This window comes from Corvus kubaryi, unplaced genomic scaffold (genome assembly GCF_017639235.1).
Source record: "Corvus kubaryi isolate FWS band 111438036 unplaced genomic scaffold, C.kubaryi_AGA036_p1.0 split1-131, whole genome shotgun sequence".
Classification (NCBI taxonomy): domain Eukaryota; kingdom Metazoa; phylum Chordata; class Aves; order Passeriformes; family Corvidae; genus Corvus; species Corvus kubaryi.
This window is the reverse complement of record NW_024582073.1, coordinates 5,698,354-5,724,543: the sequence shown is the minus strand read 5'-3', so window position 1 is coordinate 5,724,543 and position 26,190 is coordinate 5,698,354. Positions and strand designations below refer to the sequence as shown.

Sequence of the window (26,190 nt, the reverse complement as noted above, 5' to 3'; positions counted from 1 at the left end):
AAATGTTTAAGATTTTAAGGTCAGAAAGAATAAAGACCTTACAAGTTCATAACCTTATTATGTTTCCTCAGCACTAAGGATCTTAACTGTTAAAAGGTAAATACCACTGTAGAGTTAATGTAACACTGACCAAAAAAAGGTGACACAGCCAAATAATACTCTTGAACCCAGTCACAGGTTTATCAAGGCCTTTGATTTATTTGTATGGCTTTAAAATTTATTTTCTTTCAATGTCTTCTTCTACCTCTGCTTTGTCATGGCTCCAGCCATCTCACATGATTTACAAAAATCTATTCAACAGCATAAAGTAAAGGTCTGGAAATTCTAACTGAATTAATAATTTAAGATTTATTTTCCTGACTTCCTGAAGTTCAGAGAGAGATGAAAATAATAGGTCTACATTTATCTTTTACAAGTGAAATGAAAAAACCAAAACGCTATTGCATTAAGCAAAGAGCAGTTTGCATCCATTGTGTAAAGGAGAAATGTCAACATATGGCAGGCAGCAGGGATCAGGATGTAGACAGACGTGCACGTGCTGCGCAAACAACTGCACCCATAGAAAAAGGTACCACCCGTTGGCCCCTCTCCAGTATTCCCTGGCACCATCCTCTGGTGGCTAGCACACCTCAGCAGGGTGGCTCAGGTGTGCGCAGCAGACCAGTGTGCTTCTGTCTGTCCTCCAAGCTGCAGGAAAGAAACAGGACAAGGGATGCTTGTGCTTGCCTCGCCTCCTCCAGCCTGAGGGTTGGGCAGTGCCTGCATCCTTGCCCCAGGGGCAAACAGAGTACTGTGCTAAATTTTACTTCAGACCAGCTTTTGAAAGCACCTAGGCAAGACTTGCAAAGTGTACAGTGCTAGTCTGAGCCTCGTTTAGTATTTCCACAATGGAATAAAATCGCTTGTGTTAGTAACAGGCTTAAATACTCTTGCTAGTTTTGATTTAAACATGAGACAACTACAGTTTAGTAATTCAGCAGCTTATCAACTTGGTGGCACATATAAAACTCTCTGCTTAAGTTCTAACCATCCATACTTACATGCAGCTTGACAAAATACAAAATAATTGAGTTTATCACTAATCTTTTTAACTGGTATGGTTTATGTCACATATGGGGAAGGCTGGTGTCATTCCTCAGCGTCATTTCTCAGCAGAGAAAGAGTATTTTTTAGGCTACAAGACTACTCCTGGGTTCTTTTTTCCTTTAAAACTACATACAGCCGCAAAAGATTTAGAATAACTGATTCAAAAAAAAAAAAAGTGGTTTAATTTCATTAATTCACTAAAAGGATGATCTTCCATCCTGTCATTACACTTGCTACTTTCACTTAATCATTTATTTTAAGCATTTGCTGATAAGCTCTGCCTGTAACTTTGAAAATGCTGAGGTATTAAAATTTTGCAAGCAGAGAACTCTTAATTAAATTAGTAAGAAGAAAGTAGGTAAAATTCACAGCCAGAGAAACCATTCCATTAATTTTTAAAATCACAAGTCAGTTACTTTTAAACATAATCCATACATCCAGCAAAAACGATACTACCCCTCACCCAGAGATGCTGTCTTGATCCACAGCAACATTTTTTAAATTTATATTTTAATTAATTTTTGCTCCCCTACTGGCATGTTCAAGTTTTAAGAAGTGTCTAGCTCCCAATTTTGATTGGTCTGGCCTTAAATTCTCTCAAACAGCCTCACCCAACACCCTAGCTTCATTAAAGATTTATGTAACCCTACATATATTCTCCACGCTTTCGTTTGTAGCCAAGTCATTCCACAAAATCAAATCACACTATAATAAAAGGCTTTCCTCTCTTCCATTAAAGCCTTTTATCCAATCACAATCAGTGTCTTTCTGGTGCTCTTCCAGCCTTTGTATCTTTCTTTTTAAATTTCATACACTAGAACTGAATGTTCAGTACTTAAATTCTACATACAGAAATAAAGCTGCTTCAATGCTTTAGTATTTCCTTGCAGTGGGACACCTAAGGATTCCCTTCTACCTCTTTATGTTATACAGGCTCAGGTTGTTTCACTTTTGCACAGCTTTTGGCACCTCTCTTAATTTGCTGGTTTTCTAAATAGTCCTTCTCACCCACCAATATAAAATAAGGAAAGCTGGCTATACATATAAATTACATTTGATTCCATTAAAATACATTTTCTTTAAAGGAATTCAGCTTAGCAAATGAACCCAGACGAAACTGTTTAAAACCTTCATAGATGACTACTTTAGTAGTATTTGTAATTTCTTACCTTATCCTAAAGGATTTTATACACACTGTATACACACAAAATACTGACTTCAGATTCTTATCAGTAAAAAATCTTGACTAAGGTAGACTTCATGCAATCACCATAAAATCTCACCAGGCACAGAGCTGGGAATCACTCCTCTGTGAAAAGCGCATTATTTCATTAGTTTCATGGGGTTTCTAATTTTTAATCTGGCAAGATATTTCAATTTTGTATGATTAACAGATTTTAAAACATCTGTTTAATTAACAGTCAACAGCATGGCAAGGAGACACAACCTGGGATGGTTGACAGAGGATTTGTTTAATCTGGTCTAGGGACAAGTTTTGCAGCACAAGTGAACTTCAGGGCTATTATATTTACCTTACTACCAGTATTCTGGGTTAGATTTAACTCCAAACTAGCTGCGTCTGCAGGAAAAGCCCTCTTCAGCTCATCTCAATTACAGGCAGTCTGTCCCTCTGGTCAAGCACCACCCTCCCTGTTTATTCAGCAGATGAATGGAAACGGGGCTGGAGGAGCAGCATTTGTCCCACAGATGGACAGTGGAGCTACCTGCCTTTCCACCCACAGCATCACTGCCGCTACAGCTCTCCTCTCATTTTTTAGCCAGGTACCCTTTATCACTTGTATGCTCCTTTTGCTATGAAGTTTTTGTGCTTTCTTATAAACCCCTCCTGAATACATGACCTTTTTGGATGTCTAAAAGCAAAGAGACAAGTTATGCAGGTGTTGTAGGCTTGCCTGGTACACACAGGCATATATATAAAGAATAGGTACGAAGAAACTTTCGTCTTCCTCAGCCTTTTATCTACTAATGGGTGTAGTTGAAGATGATTCCATAATCCACAAAACAGTTTTAGCCCCGTATCTGTTCTTCTGGACTGCTTCTTAAGAAAACTTTTTCCTAAAGTTTCAAAACTGGGGCTCAAATGCTCACATATGCACTTCTGCACATGAACACTTCAGCAAACAGCGGCTGCCAACAGAAGCTTTCTGTGAGCTGGCCTTCTGCAAGCCACAGCGAATTTCCAAGTTTAAGAAAAAAAAGTTGGTTTTGTTTGCTGTGGTTTTGGTTTTGTTTTTTGTTTGTTCCGCGCCCCCCTCCCCCCCCCAAATTCCCAAATTAAAAGAAATCCATTTATTTCAAGACCATGAGGTCTGGATCACCAATGGAATTTTGTATTTTTGCCTAATCTGCAATATACATGGACTACTGTATTATTCCAGGTGTTAGTATCATTACTTTGGAAAACAAAGCAAATGAATCTTTTCTTGAAAGTATAGTGCCCAAGTATTACTTCAAAGAAACATTGACAGGAAACACACTTCACAGCATTAATGAAGTAATGTTTTTTGTTGTTGCTATTTCCTTTTGTAACTTCACAGACCTTAGGGATATTAAGAGGTCTTGTTTCCAGTAACTACTAGGTAACAGTTTTAACACAAGTCAATAAAACAAATCAGGTAGCAACCCTGTTTGCAGAAGCCTATTTATTCCTGAAGTAATACCTTTGAAAAGTCAACAATATCTGGGAGTGCTTTATTCAGTAACCATACATATGATAAATCAGCCTATTTCAGCAAAAAATAAGACTGTTTCAAGGGATACTATGAAAAAAAGGGACTCACCAAAGGTTCAGCCATTACAAGTTCAATTTTCTTTTCAGCTTGAACAGCAAATTCAGCAAAGAGGCTTTTGATGACATACTCGCCAGGTTTCACATCTGGGTCAATAGTAATGTTAGACATGATGATGCCTCTCTTTTCCCAGGTGGAAACAACACTTGGAGAAACTCTACGTTTATTTACTCTGCTGGGTGGTGCGGAGGCTATAGGAAAAAAACAAGAAAAACACAAAGCTATAAAGCAGAGCTTCTAAACATGATGCCAGTCACTTTGTATTTTCCCATTCATCCCACACACATTTTCACACAGTAAATTCTCTAAAACAGAAGGAAACAACCAGCTGTAACATGAAACAGGAATTTGTTTGTTTTAGTTAGGTCGGAATAACTCTTTAGTCACACAAGGGTTTACAATGTGGGTCACTTGTTGCTGATAAAATACTCTACAATGACCATGATTAACATACAGTACCTTCAGTCCAAGTATGACTAAAAATCAGAAGGATGAATGGAAAAGCTTATCCCCCTATATTATGAGAGGCATCTGCTTGATTCCATTTTATAGATTACCCATAAAGTTCACATTTCTATTTGGTATCCAAATACTTTCAAGATAAATACTTCCTTGGCACTTTTTGTCAGTAAGCTGATTTTCCTAACAATAACACAAACCCTTTTTAGACATGTCAGGCTAACTGATCTTCTAGTCACACATGTTAAAGACTTGTTCCTTGTAAAAAGTATTAATTAATCAATACAAATATCGTGTATATATCAGTCTAATTTTCTAAGAATTAATGCTTTTGCTTTTATACCAAAATTGTCATATACAAACTTTACATATAGTTATCCACCTTTAATTTTATTTTTCTCTCTAAGCACTCCAAAATATTTATTTATTGTGAAAGCTGCCAGCAATGTGAACTGCAGTACCGTAGTAATGCTTCAGAATTCACACAAAGGTTTAATACACAAAACAATTAGGATAAATAATTACAATTCTTGTCTTGCACACAATATGTCAAAATAACTGTTGACACCACTTAATGATGACCCAGATGTACCAAGGGAGGTCTGATATTTCCCTAGCATATTCCATGACTGAAGATGTTATTTTTGAATTTATATTAGGAATTGATACTAAGATTTTATTTTCCTAAGACAGTCATGCAAGGAGCCTAGCTCCCATCTGTTTTATTCTATTACATTTCATGATTTGTTCAGCTAAGCTTTTTAAGGGCTTTTTGCAGGTAAAGTGTGAGGAGACGCATTTGGTTTATTTTGCTGAACCTGAAAATTTTTTAATGTGTTCTCAGTTTTTACATGTGCAAACCCTATTTGCTAAATATTATCCACAGCTTTTACTCAAACTTTCTTTTCAACTCATTTATGAAAATACATGAGACCAAACATGGAGACCAAACCTTTGTACTTCACATCTTCTCAAGTTTGCCTTGGCCATTCATTCCATCTTCTATCAATTCAGAAAGTTACATTTTACATAACAGAGACTCCTGCAACTTCTACTGAAATTTATCATTTATCAAATGCATTTGTGAAGTGAGCAATTCTGCAGGAGTGAAAACTGAATGCTCCCAACTACCTTAGCTTCTAATCAAAAACGAAGGTTACCTTGCATAAGGCTGTGAATACTACAAATGACCTGTTTTTATTCTCTAGGCTATTGCACAAACAGTCCCATGTTTAGCTGGAGTAATGCATATTTTTTCCTGTACATAAACTGCAGTATCCTTTCTTCGAGGCTGGAAAGACTTGCACAAGGTGACAAAACTGAGCTCCCGGAAACCAGGGCTAACACCAGAACATGCACACAACTGCACATCTCATAAAATATTTCTAAACATCCTCTAACACTTCAATCCAGCACTTTGACCTCAGTAACAGAGGCCCTAAAAGACAGAGAAGAGCATGTCCCACACAGCAGAGACAATGGGACATCACAGTCACTGCCATGACCTAGATCCTATGGTAGAAGTTCACTAGATAGAAGTACACAAAAACATTAAGAAACAGAATGAAGTGGATGCTGCAAAAGGAAGATGACCACCCAAAACTTTCTCATCCCACATCTGATGATTGCCTCGTCCTTCAGTACAGAAACTTAAATACTTCAGGGACTTCAAAAAATATTTCATGTCTTTACAATGCCTATGTCCTCCAGCATCCGTACTCTTGCCATCCTTAAGCCCCAGTGCTTCCAAGGGAAGCCCAGAAAATGAGAGATATTAATTATGTACCAAGAACAAGAGCACAGAGGTTTGAGAAGAGGTGAAAAGAAGGAATAAATATATCCTTCCTAGCCATAGCAGCTAACAAACAGAAATACCAAGCATGGGATAGGCAAAACAGAAGAATGCTGCAACATACAGATTTTGAACAACTCCCTTTTCATCTCCATCAGATAAACAAAACAGAAATTTGAGTAGCTACGGACCCATAACAGATACCGTGGATTTCTAATATATGCAGTCACTTCTATCCTAAATATGAGAGTTTTTAAGGAAGCTAAAGGTTTTTTCTAGTCAACAGACAAGTTGGACTGTCTTATTTTAAAAGACATATTGAAGCTACAGGCTGGAAAGAAATGACAGTGTTTAAATGCCCTTTTGAATATCATTACTTGTGTCTCAGCAGAAGAAATTTAGCAAAGCAGCAGCTTCAGCTCATTCTAGACTTACCTACTGGATATGCCACAACTGTCACATTATCTGGACTGAAGCAAAAATGCCAGAGCGCTGGTCCAGTTCCAACTCCTGAAGAGTGAGGAGCTGGTACTCAACCAGCTCTTTTCGCTCTATGGGGAAACTAAGAGAGAGCATTGTGCTCCTTAACCCAAAACTATATTTAGATGTGCTTTATGTAGACAATTCTTAATAGTGTGTTTACATAATACATTTGTCAGATTTTAAAATATCACATTCAAAAAGACCCTGTCACTTAAGAATCAGGAAAACATTGAGACCTTATCATCTTTTAAGTGTTATCTTCACTTCGTGATAACAATTTAATCCTCAGTAAGGGACCACCTTAGTGTATTAACTTTCAAAGCTATAAAACAGCTCCACTCACTAAGGATGAAACTCCAAGGTTGTCTACACTGATCTAATCCCAGGTAAATTCTCACCTCAGGCTAATGCAAAAACAGGAAATGGATAAACTGGGCAAAAATCTATCACTGGCAAGAAAAAAAGAAGCAACTGGACTATAACCAGACTGAACCAGAAATTTCAGTACAAAGCAGAGGTCACGACCATGCAGCCAAGGAAACGTGGTGCCAGGACAGCCTTATATCCACCAGCAATACCGCGGACTCCAGTCCTTGGCTGTAGTTGCACACAGCCCACTTTGGATGGCATAAGCTGCAGTACTGTCAAGGGATGCAATCCCTTCCAGCCAGCTCTCTCCTTTCCTGGGCGAGCAAACACAAGTGCGGAAACACAAGTGTGCAGGTGTGCAAAGGACTGAACTGGAAAAGCAGCACATGTATTAATTTTTTCCCCAGGTTAATTTTGACACAATCATTTGTCCAAGGCACACATCATACACAGGTGTGTGCCAGCACACACAGTCAGTGCAGGGACAGGGCTTGCCTTTTTACTCTTTCAGCAGCAAGGCAGAGTCAAGGCTATCCTACAGCCATAGGTGTTACTAATCTCTATGTTCACATGCACAAACTCTTCAGGTGGCAATGAACCTACCCCCCAAAAAACAAGCGAAAACTGTCAAACTGAAGCAATTATAAACACTGCCATGAGAGAATTACAAATACCTTCATTTTGCTAAAATGCCAGAGTATGTAAAAGGCAGAAGAAACTACAAGGATTTACTTTCATCCATGAACTTGCAGAGGATTCTAATTTACGACACCACTAATGGTTGACATTAATGTCAAGACCATCATCTTGCTTATAACAATATTCATGGTTTTATGCGCTTTGTAAGACCATTAAGTTAGTTAAATACACACAGAAAACAAACATGTAGGAGGGAAAATTGAGAGGGAGCTCGACCGTGTTTAATAACAAAATATATGAGAGTCCGTTAAAGAAAACTTGAAATCTATTCTCAGATTTCTTAACTAGGTCAAACAAGATTATTATCTGGTATAATTATGTTCAGTGGAATCCATTTACTGATGAATTTGCAATCAATAACATTGTAGGAAGGACTATATGGATTTTTAATGTACTTAATGGAAAAAAAATCTCATTGCAGGACAGGATTAAATAATTTCTTTCTGCTATTCTTCGCCATCAAAGCATAAGCCATTCTTTACTCTTAGCTGCCAGAGAAAATGTAAGTCTCAAACATCGTTTGGAAGCTTCAAAACATGGAGCATCCTACAGAACTTCAGATGAGATCTGGAACCAGAAAACAGGCAACTTGCAACAGTTCAAAACTAAAAAACTACTTTCATAAATCGCTTGAAAACAGTGAACATTATTCAGTTGAAACAATATCCTGTTTGTTTGTTCTGATGTGAGCTACTGCTATGTGGGAAATCTGGGAGCAATGCAGTAAGGAAATCTTTGTTAAACAGTATTGTTTGGTTGCTAGGGCCACACCAAATTGTTTGGATAGTTGCAAGGAACAGTGAAACAATACAAAGGATAATTAGACAGACAACACACTCCTAGGTCAAAAGGCAACATGCCCTCATGTATGCTAAATGAGTAACAAAGTTGTTTCATGTTAAACACAAGTGTCTAGAACTAGGAAAGGTTATTTAACACCCAAGTTGATAGTAAAGAATTTTTTTATCATCCTGTTTCTCTCCACATAGCCCAAATGCATCAAGTATTTGAGGATATAAAGTAGCATCCTATTTACCAAAGAGACTATTCAGGGTTCAAACATACAAAGCAGGTACCGAAAGGTAACAAATGCACCCCAGCCTGTGACAGTTGAGTCCATTTTATGTCTCGGCTAATATAAAATCATGATTTTTAGCTTTTGGACTTGTTTTGGGTACTGCTTTACACTTAGCCAAGTACTGGCACTTTGTATGTGCTTTTTTCCTAAGTTTTTCATGGTTTTGGCTTTAACTGAAATTTGGGGTTGGTTGCTGCTGTGTCTCAGGAAGTTGGAATGGTCGGACTGAAGCAGAACTTGCATCAGGTATCTCCCCTCCCTCCAGATACCTGAAAACACATTTGGAATTACTTCACAGCTTTTTAAAATAAGGTACCCAACTATAAAATAAGCATGCTCAACACAATCTTGAGGAGCCTCCACAGTTTTCATCAAGCAGATTATATTCGTGGTTGCTATTTTTAATTAATTGTTAAAGTCGTAGATAATTTTACATGGCTCACATTTAGCAATTAAGCTTTTTACTGTTATTTTTGCAGCACAGGTACTTTCACAGATACTTTATATTTCCTGTGACACTTGTTGCAGAATAGGGTTTGCATGTCCAACTGACAATACAAAAATTTTTAAAGACTAAAAATACTATGTGTGGTTACTTCAAGGAATTTTAATTAAGCTCCTTGCCTTCTACTCTGATAACATCTAGAACATTTTATCCTGCCTCACAGAAGTGATATTAATATACATGGAAACATGTCTGTAGTGATTGTTAGAGTGTTTCATAACAACAAATCCTTAGTTATTTTACCAAAACAATCATTTTTTTCCTAAAAAGAACGTCAATGTTCAAAAGAGATGGCAACATACCCAGAATCATCCCAACAAATTACGAATAGAGCCCAAATGTTAAACCTAGGTTTCCCGTGTCCCTGATCAGCATCCCCTGCTTTCTAGAGCAACTTCTTCAATAAATTCATCATTATTTCACAATTCTAAAATTCCTGTTGATCATCAGGTTTCTACTGTTTCCAAAGTCTGCTTACTCCTACCAGTAGAAAAAAAAGTCTTATGACTTGAATGAAGAGGCCAGTGAGCACCTTTATGAACACAACGAAATTCAACATACACTGCTCTAGTAACAGGTGCACATTCCAGATCTCAGCCTCCAACCTATAGGCAAATATAAAGAAAGAGCCATTCTTCACTTAAATCTCTTGGATTTGCCTTCACAGTAGCAATGGAAGGATGCAGTTGACCTGGGTTGCTGCAGCATGTGATGGCACACCAGACCACGAGGTCTACTTCACTGGTTTTTGTTCAAACTATGTAGCACTACTGACAGTGTGTGAAGCCTGTCTGAAAGCTGCATTTATGCCTGCCTTACTTGCTCCAACTGCACTGAATCCCTGCTGATGTCATGCACCCAGTACTGTGGCACACGTGGCTCTGGCTGGTTTCTTGCTTCACCAGCATCACACAAGTGCTGGAGTCACTAGAATTAGTGGACACTTCTGCATTATGCTGCATTTATCCAGATTTTCTCATTTATTTCATTAACACTTACTTACTAGCAAGATGCTACTAATCTTAAACTGTGCTAATAGATACAATAAAAGAGAAAAATATTGCAAACTCATAAAATATATACTCATTTTAAACAGATCCAGTTATATACAAATGCTATTCTGATTTTCTCAGTTATGTAAATTATTCTCAATAACATCTTTAGATGGACCAAGAAACTGAGTGTGAATTGAGGGTTAGATGCCCTTTTTGAACATTCTTATGGGGTCCTTAAAAACCCCCCATACCTAATATGAATATTAATCTTGATACTAGTATGAAACACTGCAAGCAACAGGAGAGGCACAGCAGCCTCCTGACACCAGAGCAATGTCACTTTACAAGATAACCAAAATAACGTGAATAAAATCCACAGTCATTGACAGTGAAATTAAGTATCTATTAAGGGCCACTAACCACACATTTTCATAAAGTGTGATATCTAGATATTCCTTTGCTTTACATAATACACATGTGCTGATTGGTAACACCACAAATACAAACACAGCAGTAGAAACAGAAATCAATCCAAATACATTAGAATATACATGATCAAGGAAACAAACCTGCTCTTTCTCCCCTATTTCTCCTACCTTAGTTTGGATACATAGTTCCTCATGAAAAAGCATGCTATTATTTTCAGTACAGACTACACAACTAATTCATCCAGCAACACCAGCTATGGAATTCTCTCCTCTTTCTCTGTGTTGACAGTATACAGTGAATTTTCTTTGGAAGATATTTAACAAAGGTTTTGGCTTCACACATGTGTCCAATTACACAACAGGCAAAGAAGAACTATTATCTCATTAACAGGTCACATGGACTAAGCCCAGACTGCAAATTCTTACCTCACCTCTCCCAATTCTTTACTGATTTTAAGTGACTTTTATGGAAATAATTAAATAACCAGCAATAGTAGCTGGTACTTCTGTCATGCATTTATGATATGTCACATGATGGTAAGATGAATGGATTACCTACCTGTGAAGTAGAAACAGGCTTACAAGCGGCTTAGTTCAGTGGTATGGTTCAGTGGTAATGTTTGTAAAGCCAAGTCAAACCTTTCAGTGAGAGGAAGTTTTATGTGTATTGATAACTTCCCCTCCACGTCTAAATCGGAACTTACATTTTACTTCTGCAGTACAAACACTTCCCTATTAACAATTTATCTAGTTTCAGATATGTTTGTATTTCAGCCAAACTCTGGGACAAAGAAACATAAATGAATGCTGCATCAATAAACAGAAGATAAATTTATTTCAACAAGTAGTTAATTAATCATACGGCTGTAACATGAAGGATAGCCTGGGAGAGAATACAGAAGTCTTTTTGACTATTCTGGGAACTAGTACTATGACAGCCAAAAAAAACCCCACAGAACAAAATCTTCACAGAAATCTTCTACGTTTTATCATAAAGACTTTTTTTTTTTTTTTTTACCTCCAGCAAATATGAACATCCTTTCTTTAAGGAAAGCTGACTCAACTGAGAGAGCAGCTGTCAATTTGTCTAGTAACAGGTACTCACATGAAGCTTGTTTTCTGCTCTCAAAGCCTCTGAAAACACAGGCAAGAATGGTAATAGAAACATTACTTCTTGCCAACACAAAGACACAGCAAAAATTCTACGGCATAAAACCTTGTCTGGCAATATCTGGTTTTCTAGGTATCTGGGCCAGACTACAATCCCTTGTAAGTTTTGCTGCTACAGATGATCCTCAAATTTGGAGCTTTGCCTTATAACTAAGTAATTTAGTCCTTCCAGAGATTCAGTAGTCCTTTTCTCCACTGCTGTTAATATCTCTGGCATTTTCATTCTTAAAATGGGATTTTTAGATTTTCATTTGGCACAAAGTTCCTAGAAATGTAACTAGTCTTCCACAAGAGAAAAACCAAAAGAGAAGTAATGTTGCATCAGACTTAAAAGTGATGATTTTATTATTTAAAAAACCCAACCCAAACAAACCCCAAATATTTCAGTTTAGACGAAAATTTCTCCTCCGTCTTTTCCACACCTATAACCATTGTCTGGGATGTATGAAGTGAACTCCCTGTGTGTCAAACACAAAAAAGTCCTTGAGAGGTCTTTTTCCCTTCTAAACTCCCCATCACCATAATCCTCTGGAGACTTTTTGCTATATTCTCTGCCACATTGCTCCTTTTCCCCTTTTTTTGTACTAATATTCAGATGCTCTTTGAGGAAGCATTATGAAGAGAACAGGACATTCTTCTTGTCCAGCTGCTTTAATGGCTGAGCAAACTCTAACCAGCAAATACTCCAATTCCTGTATGGGGCTTCATTTCTTATAGACCCTTCCCTACTCTGAACAGTATGAAATAAGATAGGTATAGGATTTCTTTCCTGAAACTCTAAAACAGACAGAAAGATAAAATGTATTAGAGATAAAATCAGAGAAATTATTTTTAAATACTTATTTTGCCTAAACTCAGACACATAAGAGATAAACTGGGCTACAAATTTCTCCAAGTAAATCCTACTGGCTTTGCCATTATGGACTGTGGTGGTCATTCCTCTTATCTTTATATGTATGTGAGAAGTACCAACTCCACAAAACATTCTTTCTAAACCTCTATCCCCATACTGTACGAAGTGCACCTGCTTCTCTACAGAACTGTGACTGAACAGGACAAACAGCCACGTACATAATGTACAATCACCTAAATCAGATGGAAGAGTACTTTTTATTTACTGAAGTAGAACACATAAATACTTTTATTAAGAAATTTAGTGATTGAAAAAGAGGTCAGATCTGACATTCAGGATAGTGTGAGGATACCCAGGGCAATAGCCAGAAACAGCCTGTTAGTCATTACTGGGCTCCCTCTGTCCACTGAGAATGTTGGATTTGACAGCATCAAAGGCTGCTAGAAGCTACAGTCCCAAAGATACTGCTGAAGATCACCTCATCTCTAGTGCTACGTAATTCTGTCACAGTGTCTGACAGCAGGGCAGAATGTCCCACCTATGGCACAAGCAACCACCATGGCCAACAAGAAATTTAAAATTAAATAATAATTCAAAAAAAATAATGAAGATGAATATAAGATAAATTTTACATACTCACATTTTAAAAAAATCCTTAACAACACAACAGCTAGGACATACATGGTAAATACTGGCTGAAATTGCTACTAGCATATGCAAGAAGCACAACTCACTATGTGACTCATTTTACAGAGCCTTGTATGGTACACCATGCATGTAGATTATTATCAGACAGGAAAAAAAGAAAAATTACAAAATAATTTTGATAGCACAAGATGCCAAAAGACCAAACCATACAGAGTGGAAAACAATGTGATAAAACACAAAAACTGGAGGGGGAAGAGGAAATCAGTTTGAACTCCATTGTCTCAAGTCCTGCCCAGTCACTCTTGATTACGGCATTCCATCAGGAAATCCTGACCATTAAAGTGTCAGACCATTAAAAATATAGTTTATGTAAGTCCTTTTCTAGAACAACTGCCAAAACAGAAAACCTCTTAAGATAAAATATTTTCATTAAAAATGATATTTTGAATTTCACAGAAACCCTTACTTAAAAAGAAGCTAGATTTAATTAACAGCATACTTCCAAACTACTAATTTATTTAACATGCTTTGTTTCACTGTCAGGGAGCTGCTCTCATACAAGATCAGCTTCAAAGAATGTAAAGGATAAGTCTCATCTGTCAATAATCTAAACATAATCCATCACATTTGGAAGCAGGATAATGGTAGAAATGTAAAGGTTCAGGGCTATAAGTTAAATTCCCAACATTGTTTTCAGAAATGTTCTTACTGTCCTGACGTTTTATACAACTGCAGCCTCCAATTCACTTTTCAGGTGCACAAATAATAAAGCAAGTTAGATTTTAACACATGAATTTCTGCTCAAAAACAATTCTGTAATAAAGGTGCAAACTTCGCAGAGAAACAATATCACCTCAAGAACACATCTGGTACCTACAGTTTCCTTTCCCAGCAGACCTCGTGAAGACTTAACATGCCCTTACTGACAAACTACTTCGCACAGCACAAGCAAAGAATGTAGGTCTCTATCCTGGTATCTCAGCTTCCTTCAAAGCACTGAACTTTAACAAATGAGCATATATAACTATCAAGATTCACTCATTTACAAATTTAGTATTCCCAAAAGAATAACCACGTAAGTATAAAAAACCCCCCTAAACTTGTTTCTTTGCTTCCTATCCTCATTAGCATTAGGCTTCTACAGCATTTCAAGTCATACTTTCAGTAATGATGCAAACACAGAAGCAATTCTATTCCAGTATGATTAACTTGCCAAAAAAAAAATTAATTACAATATTAATTTTAAAGGGCAGTATCTGATGCTTATTTTTTATTTAACTTCATTACTGCAACAGGAACAAAGATGTCAACTTACCACTGAATATTGAGAACAAAGACAGAATTGCATAACACTGGTTTGTTCTGTTAGTTCTGCTGATCCACCTGCACTTTGGAAAATGTAAACCAAGCCTCCTCTAAGTCTGAGCCAGTAGTATTCCCTGCTTTTCATGGGGGCCTATAAGCTCAGGGTCATCACCGTATCAGTCAGTTATCATGCTTTTAGATGGTACTGTGCATTCATGTAACAGCTGAGAGGCCATAACTCATTAGCGTTATTTTTCCTTCAGTTCTGTCTCCTGGAGTTTCTTATTATTTAGAAGAAGTTTCCAAGGGCGATGCAGATTCCTACTGAGCAAATTTAAGCTTTCTGAGGGTAGATTGGTTTCTCATCATTCCCTCCCCTGGCCAGTGGACTCCCATTTGAGACCCACAGACTGATGGTCAACTTTTCAAGCAACAGGTAAGGGTGCACTACTAAATTTGCACACACTCATGACGTTTCGGACTGGCACAGAAAGTGTGCCCTGCTCAGCCCATGGGGTGAGGGAAGTGGGGCAGAGAACAAAACATTTACTGCTAAGAGAGAAACCCATTTTTGCCATCAAATTGAAGGCTGCAGCAGGCTGGAAACACACTGATGCTCTGAATCCTGTATTAAGCATGAGCTAACAAAGGCAATAAAATTATATCAATGCTTGGCTAAATTATATTAAACTAAAAAGCAGAAGGGAGGCAAAGGCAGCAGTGGAAAGATACACTAGTCAGGCCTGGGGAGTGAAAAAGTAGGAAGAAAAAGGAAAGAGAATTGTATTTGCTAGCGTTTATTCCAGATTTCCTTATACACTGTTCTGTAAGTTAAGGAAGCACACATTTCCACTGCAACGATGAGACTGAACCTGCCCTGAATAAAGAATTCATTTCCATGGTACGCTAACTACACAAAGAGAAAGAAAAACACAAACTAAATCTAAAGTTTTAAGAAGTAGCATTTAAAACCTAAAACTAAGGCAAGGATATAGCAGCAAAGGAATACACGTAAATACAGGCTGCACAGACAAACTTCGTTCTAACACTTCTCACTGCAAACATATCATCTGTGATGAGATTTTACTTCCTTTCAATATATTAAAAGGTATGTATACACCACACACAAAAAATGCATCCTGTAACAAGGCCAAAGTGACCATATGCATACCTTTGTTAACCAGCAAACAGAAACTTAAATACCTTATCTCCTCTTTCCTAATCTACAGTTCTCTGGAAAAACAAAACTTCACATCCTCAGTTTGCAGACTTAAGGATATAAAAAACTCTATTGGTGTACTGTACTTGAAGAAAAAACAAGGTCAAAATGCTCAACAAATTTATGCTTGATATTACTTCCAAAAAGATTGTGTCAGAAGCCAGCAGTTTTTGCAAAGAGTTCTCTTGCAGAGCACAACCCAAGGTAGTTTGTTTAACCTTCTCTCCCTTTGCTGCCTGCTTATTCTTTTCTTTTGAGAAGAGGGCAATTCCAGCTCCCAGTTCAAAGAGGAAAATACTTTTCCTCATTATCCTCATTATGCTCATTATCCTTCATTATCCTCATTAATGTCAAATTGATACCTTTCCTGAGTAAATGCAAAAAAGTACTGAAGGCTGGCAGTTTTGCTCTAAAAGACTATTTCGGAAAAGGACTCTGGAACATCAGTTATAAAGTAACCAAGAACTTCAAATCATGTATCATTAAGAAACAAACAAAAAACCCCGAAACCAATACATTAGCCCAGACTGGGTTGACTCAGAGAGCGCTTTCACATCTTTGTAAATAACTGCCTAGTGAAGTGCTCAGAAATATTGTAATAGTATTTCTGATACCAAGGTATGTTTTGAAAATGGAAGTGTTAGATATATATACACAAGGATTTAAAAAAGCAAAGAAGAGAATAAATAAACAAATACAATCAAGCATTGGAATATGCTCAAGCATACACAAATCAGGGATAGAAAATGTCTCATGCATTAAATATCAATTTCAGAAAAGAACAACTGTTCTACGCTCTGATTCTGTCAGTTTTGCCTAGTAATCCTCCATATGAACATATGAGCTGAAAAGGAAAATAAACTAGACTAACTCAATCTGCCACATTTAACACAAGTATGCCAAGAACAGAAAAACAGAAAAAGTGAAACCAACATTTTCAAAAGCATATTCTTACAGTAATTTTGCTGAGGAATCAAAAAGAAACCTTTTTTTATTCACATCCAGGTAACTACCTAAATTTAACTGTTAAAAAAAAAAAAAATCTAATAATTTCCCTGAATGAAATATTCTGCCCTGCAGTCAGGGGATCAGCTCTTCTGAAAATTCAAGTCCAATGGGTTTCAGTTCCCAGTAGATGCTACCAAATTATTAGCACATAGGAGAGACCGACTATTTTTCAACTACAGCATAAATTTCCTTGTGATGGAATACACATATCTTATAATGCTGTTGTAAGTTCTATTTTTAAATTAGGTGTAGTTAGTTGTCTGTGTTTTTTCTGTTTATCAAACACTCTTCTGAGCCAAGTCCTTTCATTCATCAAATTCTACAGAAAAACAGCAGTGTCAGCTACTTAATTCATTGGTAGTCTGGGGTATCTATTTTCTTGGGGAAAAAAGTTAGATGAATATGAAAATTAACAAGTACATAGAAAATTTAGGAGTGTTCACTACAGCACTTATCCGAATTTGCTTTGCATGTGTGGGTTAGTGCGGGTATTGTTTTTGAGGTTTCTCAGGGCTTTTTAAGTCTTTAACAGCAAAAGGTAGTGCTGAGTTCTCCTGAGACCCTAACTAACAATATTTTTTTTAAGAATACGCATGAGACACTTGTATTTCTAATCAGACCTTCTGACTAAAATTTATCTACACTTACTGCGAATAAAACTAAACTATATTAGCAAGAATCCCAAGCTGTGCAATTCCTTGGGGCAACAGATGACAGCCTTCAGGGCTTTAAGTCCTCAGATGAAGCACAAGGCCATAGCACAAACCTGGCAAAAAAATCCCACCCAGCATGCACGTAGCTGGCACTCAAACTGGACTTCTGTAAGAAGACAATACTCAGTGCCATGCAGAGCTATTCTTAGCCACCATAAACACACCAAGGTTTCAGAGTTAACAGCTTCTTTGTCAGTTTCATGGGAGGAGACTAGTCACATCTGAAATAAAAATAGGTTGTCATATGCTTGTCCACGGAACTCCAAAATACATGGCTAAATCGGTCATTTAAAAGATTCGAGCTGCGTGTATTGGTATTACAAGGAAAAAGAAAAATCTTTTTTTCTCCTACCTTCCTCAGCTTTCATTTCAACTTTTTATCTCATTCTAATTTATTTCCAAAAGTGGTTTGCTCTCTCCACAGTAGGAACCTTTCTCTGATTTCAATACATTCTTACCAGCTCTAAAAAGCATTGCAGAGAACTGTAACTGAGAGGCTGAGACTGGTATGAATGGGAAGTTCTGGCCGTGGAGGCACCAGGGAAAGTGGGGCTCTCAGCATGGCCTGCATGAACAACACCTGGCTGAGCAGGTACAGAGCCCCCTGCACCCACCTGCAGTTTCACAGCACACCCAGATCTGGAGACAAAGAACTATGTAATGACTCACAGAATGGGACAGGATGGGCACACTGAACAGTGACAACTCCAAAAAAACAGCTCCAAAATCTGTTGCCAACTGAAAAGGAGCCCAGGACATGTGGAGGATGTTACACCCGGCATTCTTGGCTCCCATACCATGACCATAGATTACAGATGTAATAGCTTGACACAAGCATTGTGGTGCCTTTTTGCTGAACAGACACCTTGAGCACCGCCGTCATAGTGCCTGGCTGCTGGGTGGACCTCTTGGACACATACACTTTGCTCCCCTCAGCTCATATTTTAAATAACATCTGCTTTCCCTCTTATAAGGTCTCGCATTTACATCTGCTACATGGTTTATACGGTGTTGCAACAGCATTTCCTACACAGTTTTGCGGTAAAAATTAAATAGTAGGTTTTGTATTTTTGTAGGAAGACACGGAAAATATCCACAGTCTGTCAGCAAAGTAACAGAAATGCTGGCCTACAAAATGAAGTATTGTAAAATCTTCCATGCTGATGGACAGGGATAAAAACATGTTTAAACATAAAACCATATTTTAAAGAGACCTGCCTGTAAGGAGGTGAGACAACTATGTCATAGCTACATTCAGAACTGCAGTCATCCAAATACTACCAGGTTTTGAGGCTTGAAAAGTAACTAAGCATCTAACTGTATGTGCTGACACCAACTAAGGCTGGCCATTAATGACAGCAGTACTTGCACAATATTTAGGAGACTACACAGTTCACCACAAACGTAAGAAAGAAAAACATACAGGGGAAAAAATATAAGAAACTATTAATATTCTGCTTTAAACATTCTCCAGTGTTCATCCCTTTTTAGGAAGAGAGGGTGAAATTTCCTAGTAGAGAATATCACAAAATAAATAATGGTCTGATAATCTGTAGGGCTCCTTACTACTGCTACATGATGGGAAAAAAAAAAAAGTTACTTGGGTTTCCAACCAGAATTAGTACAGACAGGTAGTCAATGCTGCAATCTCCCAAGCTGCAATATATAAATATACTGGCAGCATTATTCTTAAAATGGAGCAATACTCACTTCATTCTTGCTCAGCTATACTATTAACAAAACTGGTATTATGCATTGCCCAGCTATTCCCACTTAACCCTGGAAATCTCAGCCTTTCTGGTCAAGGTTTTGGACCTCAAGTTCTCTCAGTATACCACGGTTACACAGGGAAATTCTGTATGCATTCTAATAAAACATTACCTCTTTAATCATTTTACAGTGATAAAACACAGGTGAGATGAACAACTGAACAACTTCTGGGGGGAACAGAAGTGGAGATGCAGTTCGGCCATGGTGGGACTGTGCAGCTCAGCTGGGGAATAGAGCCTCAAAGCAGGGAGCGCTCCAATCCTGACACGTGGAAGGAGACCAAATGCAAACAACAAAACAATAACAAGCTCTGGCCTCTGCCAAGCTGCACTCTTGGCCAGTGACCTGGAAATGTGAGTTTCACATCCAGAGCTCATTGCTCATCTTTTTCTCTCAGGATGTGATATTTGTGTGGTCACATATTAACACCACCATAAAACACCAAGATGATTTAATCATGTTAGGATGGCACAGCCACACCTCATGGGTCTCTGTCACCTCTCTCAGTCCCCAAAAAGCTAAAACTATCCAATATTCACAATAACTTTCTGGCAGCCAATCTTAGCAATCTCAGTCTTAAAACTGCAAACAATTCTCAAGGACTTAACATAATTTTTCTCAGCACCATTAGGTAGATGGTCTCAGCAGAAGTAAGCAAGCAGACAAGAGGTACAAAAGCTTGAGAAAAAACTACAAGTGTGCAAGAATATATGTTAAAAAAACCGTATCTAAATTAAAGTTAACCAAGGACACAGTACTTCCTCACTTCGGGTTTTCAGAATAAGTGCAGTGCATACTATTTTTTTTTTTTTTTAATACTTGCATCTACAGGAAGACACCAGTTTGGCACAGCAAGACTGAAGTTTAATGATGCTCAACTTCAGCTCAATATGCTTTAAAAAGTTTTCGTGCTCAGTGGAAGCATAATTCACATCCTTTACCACATTTTAGATAGTGAAATACTACAGTTTGCTTCAAATAATATAGAACCAATGCCTGTGCTCTCCCTAAGGACCTCCCAGGCTCTGTTCCGCCATCCTCTCCCGTTTGATCAAACACATTCTTGTTTTCCTTGTCGGAGTTCTCCAAGATGAGCACTCCAGTTTTCCAGTTGCAGCAATGTCTTTAAAGATAATGTGGCCATAAAAGATAGGCATGAACTATAAATTAAAAATAAATACATACGTACCAACTATTCAAATAAACCTTTGAGCAGTACTACAATGATAGATACTAGGAAAACTTTTAACAGTGAAATCACTTTCCTTTTGGTCACCTTTTGCCATATATGTGAAACCTGGGTTTGCCCACAGTTTTAAGGTAGTTCTTTCAGAATTAGTGACAAACTTTTTATTCTTCCTATGGAAGATAAACTGTAACTTGAAGTAATCTCGGGGTTTTTTAATCAGTATTTAAGAAGAAAAAAGTAAAAGAAAAAGACTGCAAAAACTTTCCCATTCATGCACTTCTGCTGGGTTATTTCTAGGTTCCTACCCAGTTACTTTCTGAAGAGAGAGAGGTTCAAAGATAAAAAAAACCCTTACAAGCAGAACAATGTATGATTCCACCTTAATATCCCCGGCTTAGTCTACCAGGGGTTTCTGGACACAGTGTTCAAACAGCTATCATAAAAACTTTGAACTTCTGAGCCAAACCTCAGTACACCTGGATTAGCTTCCTTCTTCACTTTGCTGTCATAAAAACGACGTGCCAGTTGCCAGCCTCTCTTTTTTCAGGACAAGACCTCATTTGTAGCTGAAAGAACAGTAAAAATCTGGTGATATTTGGCCCAGCTGCTATGTCCTGCTGACAGCCAGCACAAAGCAAGATGTTAGAGAGAAAAAAGAGGCAGGCTTCCACTGAGATGTCAGACACACGATTTTCTAAGCCGAACATGGGCTGCATTAAGAGCTGCTGAGTTGTTACTGACCACTGACCCTGGAACCCTCACAAACATCACTGTTCCTAACCTGAACACCTTCAGCTCTAGCTCAGCAGCATGAACAAAGGAAGTGAACAGGGATGATGAATAAAAGAAGCAAAAGGAAAAAAATTAACAACCCCCAGGGTTTGATAGCGCTGTGAATGTAACAATTTTTCCAAATATCCATTAATTAGTTAGCACTGATTTGCAAGTGCTTAAGGCATCCATACATCTTTCTGGACCACCATTCTTGCCTGTACCAGTTGCCTGCAAAGAAAACTTCAAAAAATAAAGTTGAACATATCCCCAAATCACATGCCTGCTGGGCAGAAGCAGAGGAGTTATTTATACCTCCCATGTTGTGCTTTCCTAAGATCTCTTTACAAAATTAATTGCTTCTAGAACTTAAAGGAATTCTTGAGCAAGAAACCTATAAATATTAATGCTTAAATTAAAATTTTTAAAGATTGAAATGGTTGTTTTTTTAAACTCTTAGTGGTCTGTTTCTGAGGCTACATATATCTGACAAAAAGTACTCTTTCTTTCCTTTGGATTTTCAAGTTCTTGATTCTTAGGAGAAGAATGAGAAAAGGCAAAGAATGAGGAAAATATTTTATATGCCTGTTGTTTTCCACTACTATTTTGAAAGCATTAAAAATATATATACATATATATTCATTAGAATTTGTTCTGAACTGAGTAAAATCTGTCCTACACATAGTGCTTTTCTTGTTTTTTCTAACTATGCCTACTTAGGGCATCAAGTTTACATTCTGATGAAAATTAATTAAAGAATCATAAACCATGTAATTCTGTAACTGTATTGAAACATTTTCCACATCTAGCTTTTTGACAATCACTGTATTTTAAGTACTTCTAGATCAGTCTGTAAGAGACTCCTGGATTTGTCTACTGAGAGTTATCAATGCAAACTCAATGATAAAAAGTTTATTTCTTTCTGTACCTTAATTTTCTAATAATTAATCTTCTGTTATTGCAGCTTGGTAGTCTATTGTAGGAATCATATTTCATTTAACTCCCCTGAAATCTCTCACTGAATGTAGTCTCCACCAGACCTATTAATATAAACCATTGCTTCTGACATTCACACAGGCAACTGGGAATGTTAAGAGTTCAAAAACTTAATTCTTACTTACAGTAGTATGGCCCAGTTTCTTTTAGGTTCCAAGTGTTCTTTCTGATTTAGAATGGCCTTTTCCTCTTTAAACTGAGCCCTTATTTGCACTGTACCTAACAGAACTTTGCACTGTACCAAACAGCTCCCTTTGACTAGCATCATTACTCTTTGTATAGGAATGAGGAAGAATATTTATTTCTGTAGAGGGAAAAACCTCTAACTACATGTACACAGGACATAATATAGCAAACAAAAGCTGGCAATCACCTTTCTAAATAAATAAATGTCATGTCAGTTATCTCTTAAATGCTATTAAACCCTGTCATAGGTTAGCAAGCATAGTCCCGGAAGGGACGTCCTTGCTAAGGGGTGCTTACAGTTTCCTCTGGGAACTGACAGAACCTATCAGCTGGCCAGTTTGAATATAGACAATTCTCTAAGCCACTTAAAGTTGTGATCACCTCTGTGATCCACATTTAAGAATAGGCAAACTCCCCCTCCAAGCTCTCTCTTGTTTCCGGCGCTGGGACAGGTGGCTGCAGGCCCCGTGTGGGGGCCAGCGGGCCCGGCCACGGCCATCCTGGAGCTGATGGACCTGTTCCAGCCATGGAACGCCCCCCACTGCCTTGCCGTGGGCAGCCGGAGCGGCTCGGCTCTCCCCCCTCTCCACTGCGATAAGAAAATTCAACATTCCAGCTGAAAAGCTGCAAGGCCGAGGTGAGATTAACCCTTTTATTGCTGTGAAGAGCTGAAAACCTGAGGGAAGAGAGAGAGGAGATGCTTAAAGCTGAAATTCTGTTGTGAAGCTGTGATATATCAGAGTATCCTGTTGTAATTTCATGAAGATATGGGGGGTGGAGTGTTCAACTCGTGAGCAGAAGCACCTGCGCTGAGATAGGCAGATGCTGACGCAGCTGTAATTTCATGAGAAGTTTGGACAGGGAGAGATGAACCAGATGAGGACTTTTGCTCCAAATGGGAAAGGAGAAAACCTCAGTTCCTAGAGATGCTCCCAGAGATAGTCCCAAAGATGAAGATGATGAAGACCCTTTGCTCCCAGGGAAGGAGAAGGGCCTCTGTTTTTGTTTCTGAACGGCTCAACCTTAAAATTGTACCCCAAAAAACTTCAAGAGTGGACCCTCGAAAGCAGTTGCGGGAAAAGCTGCAAGTCGGGGGAAAGGACTCACACGCAGGCAGAGACTCCTCTTCCTAAATGGACTGAACAATATTTGGAAGTGGGCGGCTGTCTCGTTGTGATAATGTTTTCATAGCATGAGCAAGAAGAGACTTCTCTCTCTAAATGGACTGAACAAGGTTATTATGGAAGTGGTAAACAGACTGAACATCTTAAGGGTTGTCTTTTCACATTGTCAGTGGGAGAAGGGAGGAAGGTGGGGGGAGGAGGAGAGTTCTGAAGGTGGTATAATTTTTTTTCTTCTTTTAGGTCTGTTAATAAACTTCTTTATATTCTTTCAAGTTTGGTGCCTGTTTTGCATTTCTCCTAATTCTTATCTCACAGCAGATAAACAGTAATGAGTATTTTGGACCAAACCACTACACTAAATTGGTGTTTCCACCCGGTTACAAACCGAACCCGCGACAAACCCCTAATGTCTAAACCATTCCCCTTCAAATACAAAAGCACCAGAGCTAGAGTGTTAAAAAAAAAAAAAAAAAAAAAAAAAAAGAAGTCAGCAGAAATGGGGTATTTGATATGGCTTGTTGCAATTGGTTTATCTGGAGCTTTCCTGAAGTCCATGCAGAGCATGCAGTTTATTCCAGCAACAGTAGCTGACAGAGTGGTTTGCATTTGGTGCACTTTCTCCTTTCAACAGCATTCTCTTCTGCAATTTGAATCATTACAGAACCTAGTTATGGGTTTAGCAAAAGGTCTATTACTTTCGTAGAAACAATGTCCCAAAGGGAAGCTCATTCTAGCATATCTGTGCCTGATGAAGATAAATAATGTATATCCCAACATATAATGTACTTCCTACAACACATGCCTTTTATTAAAAAAAAATACAAAGAACTTCACACAGAACAATACTCAAAATAGTTTTTGTTTTAAATAAAAGTTCAATATTTTCTATCTTTACGTGCAGAGAGGTCCAAAGTAAGGCCCAAAACATCATATAACCGTAGCTAATTAAGACTGGTAAAAATCTGGATACATACACTTCCCTCATGAGCATCCACACTCTAATGCCCAATTTACATGGAAGGTGTTACAGTATAGACTGCTGACATCAAACAGGTACGGCAAGTGGTAAGTATACAATGTAGGTACGAATGCTTAGCAATAGTGGAAGCTAGACCAACCCCAAAATAGCCAAACACCCTCCCCTCCCCCTCCAAATCTTCAGTCATACAGAAGAAAAACGAGCAAATATAAAAGGGCTTCTATGCAAAGGACAGGAGAGCAAGACCCAGTGATCCAGCTGAGCTGAGACACCCATACATGCCCACCAAGAGAGGCAGTCGGCCTCTCACTGCTAGGCAGGTGATCCTGAACATTCTTTTACATGAGCCTCAACATCCACCCTCCTTCCCTTGAGATCATTCACTTATGTATGCTGGATATTCCTCAGCTTCAGGGTGGTACTTGGCTCTGACTAGTCTGGATGTTATACTTACGGCCTTATTATCTTCTTCCAGCCTACACCCACTTATAGACCTTGTTATTCCAAACTTACCCAGGAACAAAGAAAGAAAGGGGAAAAAACCCCACCCAGTCTTCTCTTTACAGACCAAATTTTACTACACAGAACGTTACTAGCACCTCATTTAATGGAATATATGCCAAGACACCATCTATCAGAAAATGCAACTACATTGTTGAATGTGACAAGAGGTACTGCATAAGAGGCCATCATCAAAGGCCACCTAAGTTCATAAATAGAGCCAAACATGGAGGTTACACTCCACAATACATTAATACATTGATAAAATCACATTGTATTGGGTGATTAACTACTGACAGAAACTTGCTTTTCCCACAACAACTGAAAGACTATGGAAAAGTCATCATATGTCCCTTCTACAGGAAAAAAATCTGCTGCTCCAGCAGTACAGGGACCTGTAACTACATTTACTAACACAAAGTATGCTTAGAAGGTTTTTTTTTCAAAAAAAGCAAAATTTAGTAGCTTTTTCAAAACTTAACACATTTGGATTCACTTTTCATTTAAAAAATTAACTTTTCAATATGTCAAAAACAATTTTGGAAGATATAATCACAAAAAGATTGTTACATTCTCTAGAAAGAGCCTATCAGGTTTCGGCATACAAGGCAACACTACTAACTGACACGATCCTTTGAAGTCAAGGTTACAAAAAAGAAAAAGCTTCCTACAAAAAAGACTAAGCATAATATTGTTTGGGACGCCTAACACTAGAGAAATAAAGTTAACACCCTACTTAATATTGTACTTATTTAATAACTATTATTGTTTTAGAGGCACCAAAAATATTATCTCATGAAAACAGGATTTCTCTAAATTGTGAAGTAATACTGATCTTTCAACTGGAATATAAAAGCTGTATGAAAATTCTCTAGAGCACCACAGTGCCACTAATAACTCCTAGCCCAAAGGACAGGCTGGAGGAGAAGCAATCATGTAACGTCTCAGACCAATCTTTCCTCAGGTTTTATTTTTCTTTGCAGTTTAACAGCTAATGGGGAAACAAGTTGAAATTTATCATACAATAATGATTCCTAATATGTTAAATACTTAT

The 26,190-nt window shown here is 37.9% G+C and overlaps 1 protein-coding gene across 16 annotated transcripts in view; it reads right to left on the bottom strand.

Annotated features, from left to right (window-relative positions):
* The window catches only part of FRYL (FRY like transcription coactivator), a 171,322-nt gene that overhangs the window by 92,570 nt on the left and 52,562 nt on the right, over positions 1–26,190 (bottom strand). For all 16 annotated transcript variants that reach the window (XM_042053672.1, XM_042053673.1, XM_042053670.1 and 13 more), the window contains one exon: positions 3,888–4,087. In XM_042053672.1, the coding sequence (XP_041909606.1) occupies positions 3,888–4,007 (120 nt within the window). In that variant the 5' untranslated portion in view covers positions 4,008–4,087. The remainder of the gene's footprint in view (positions 1–3,887; positions 4,088–26,190) is intronic.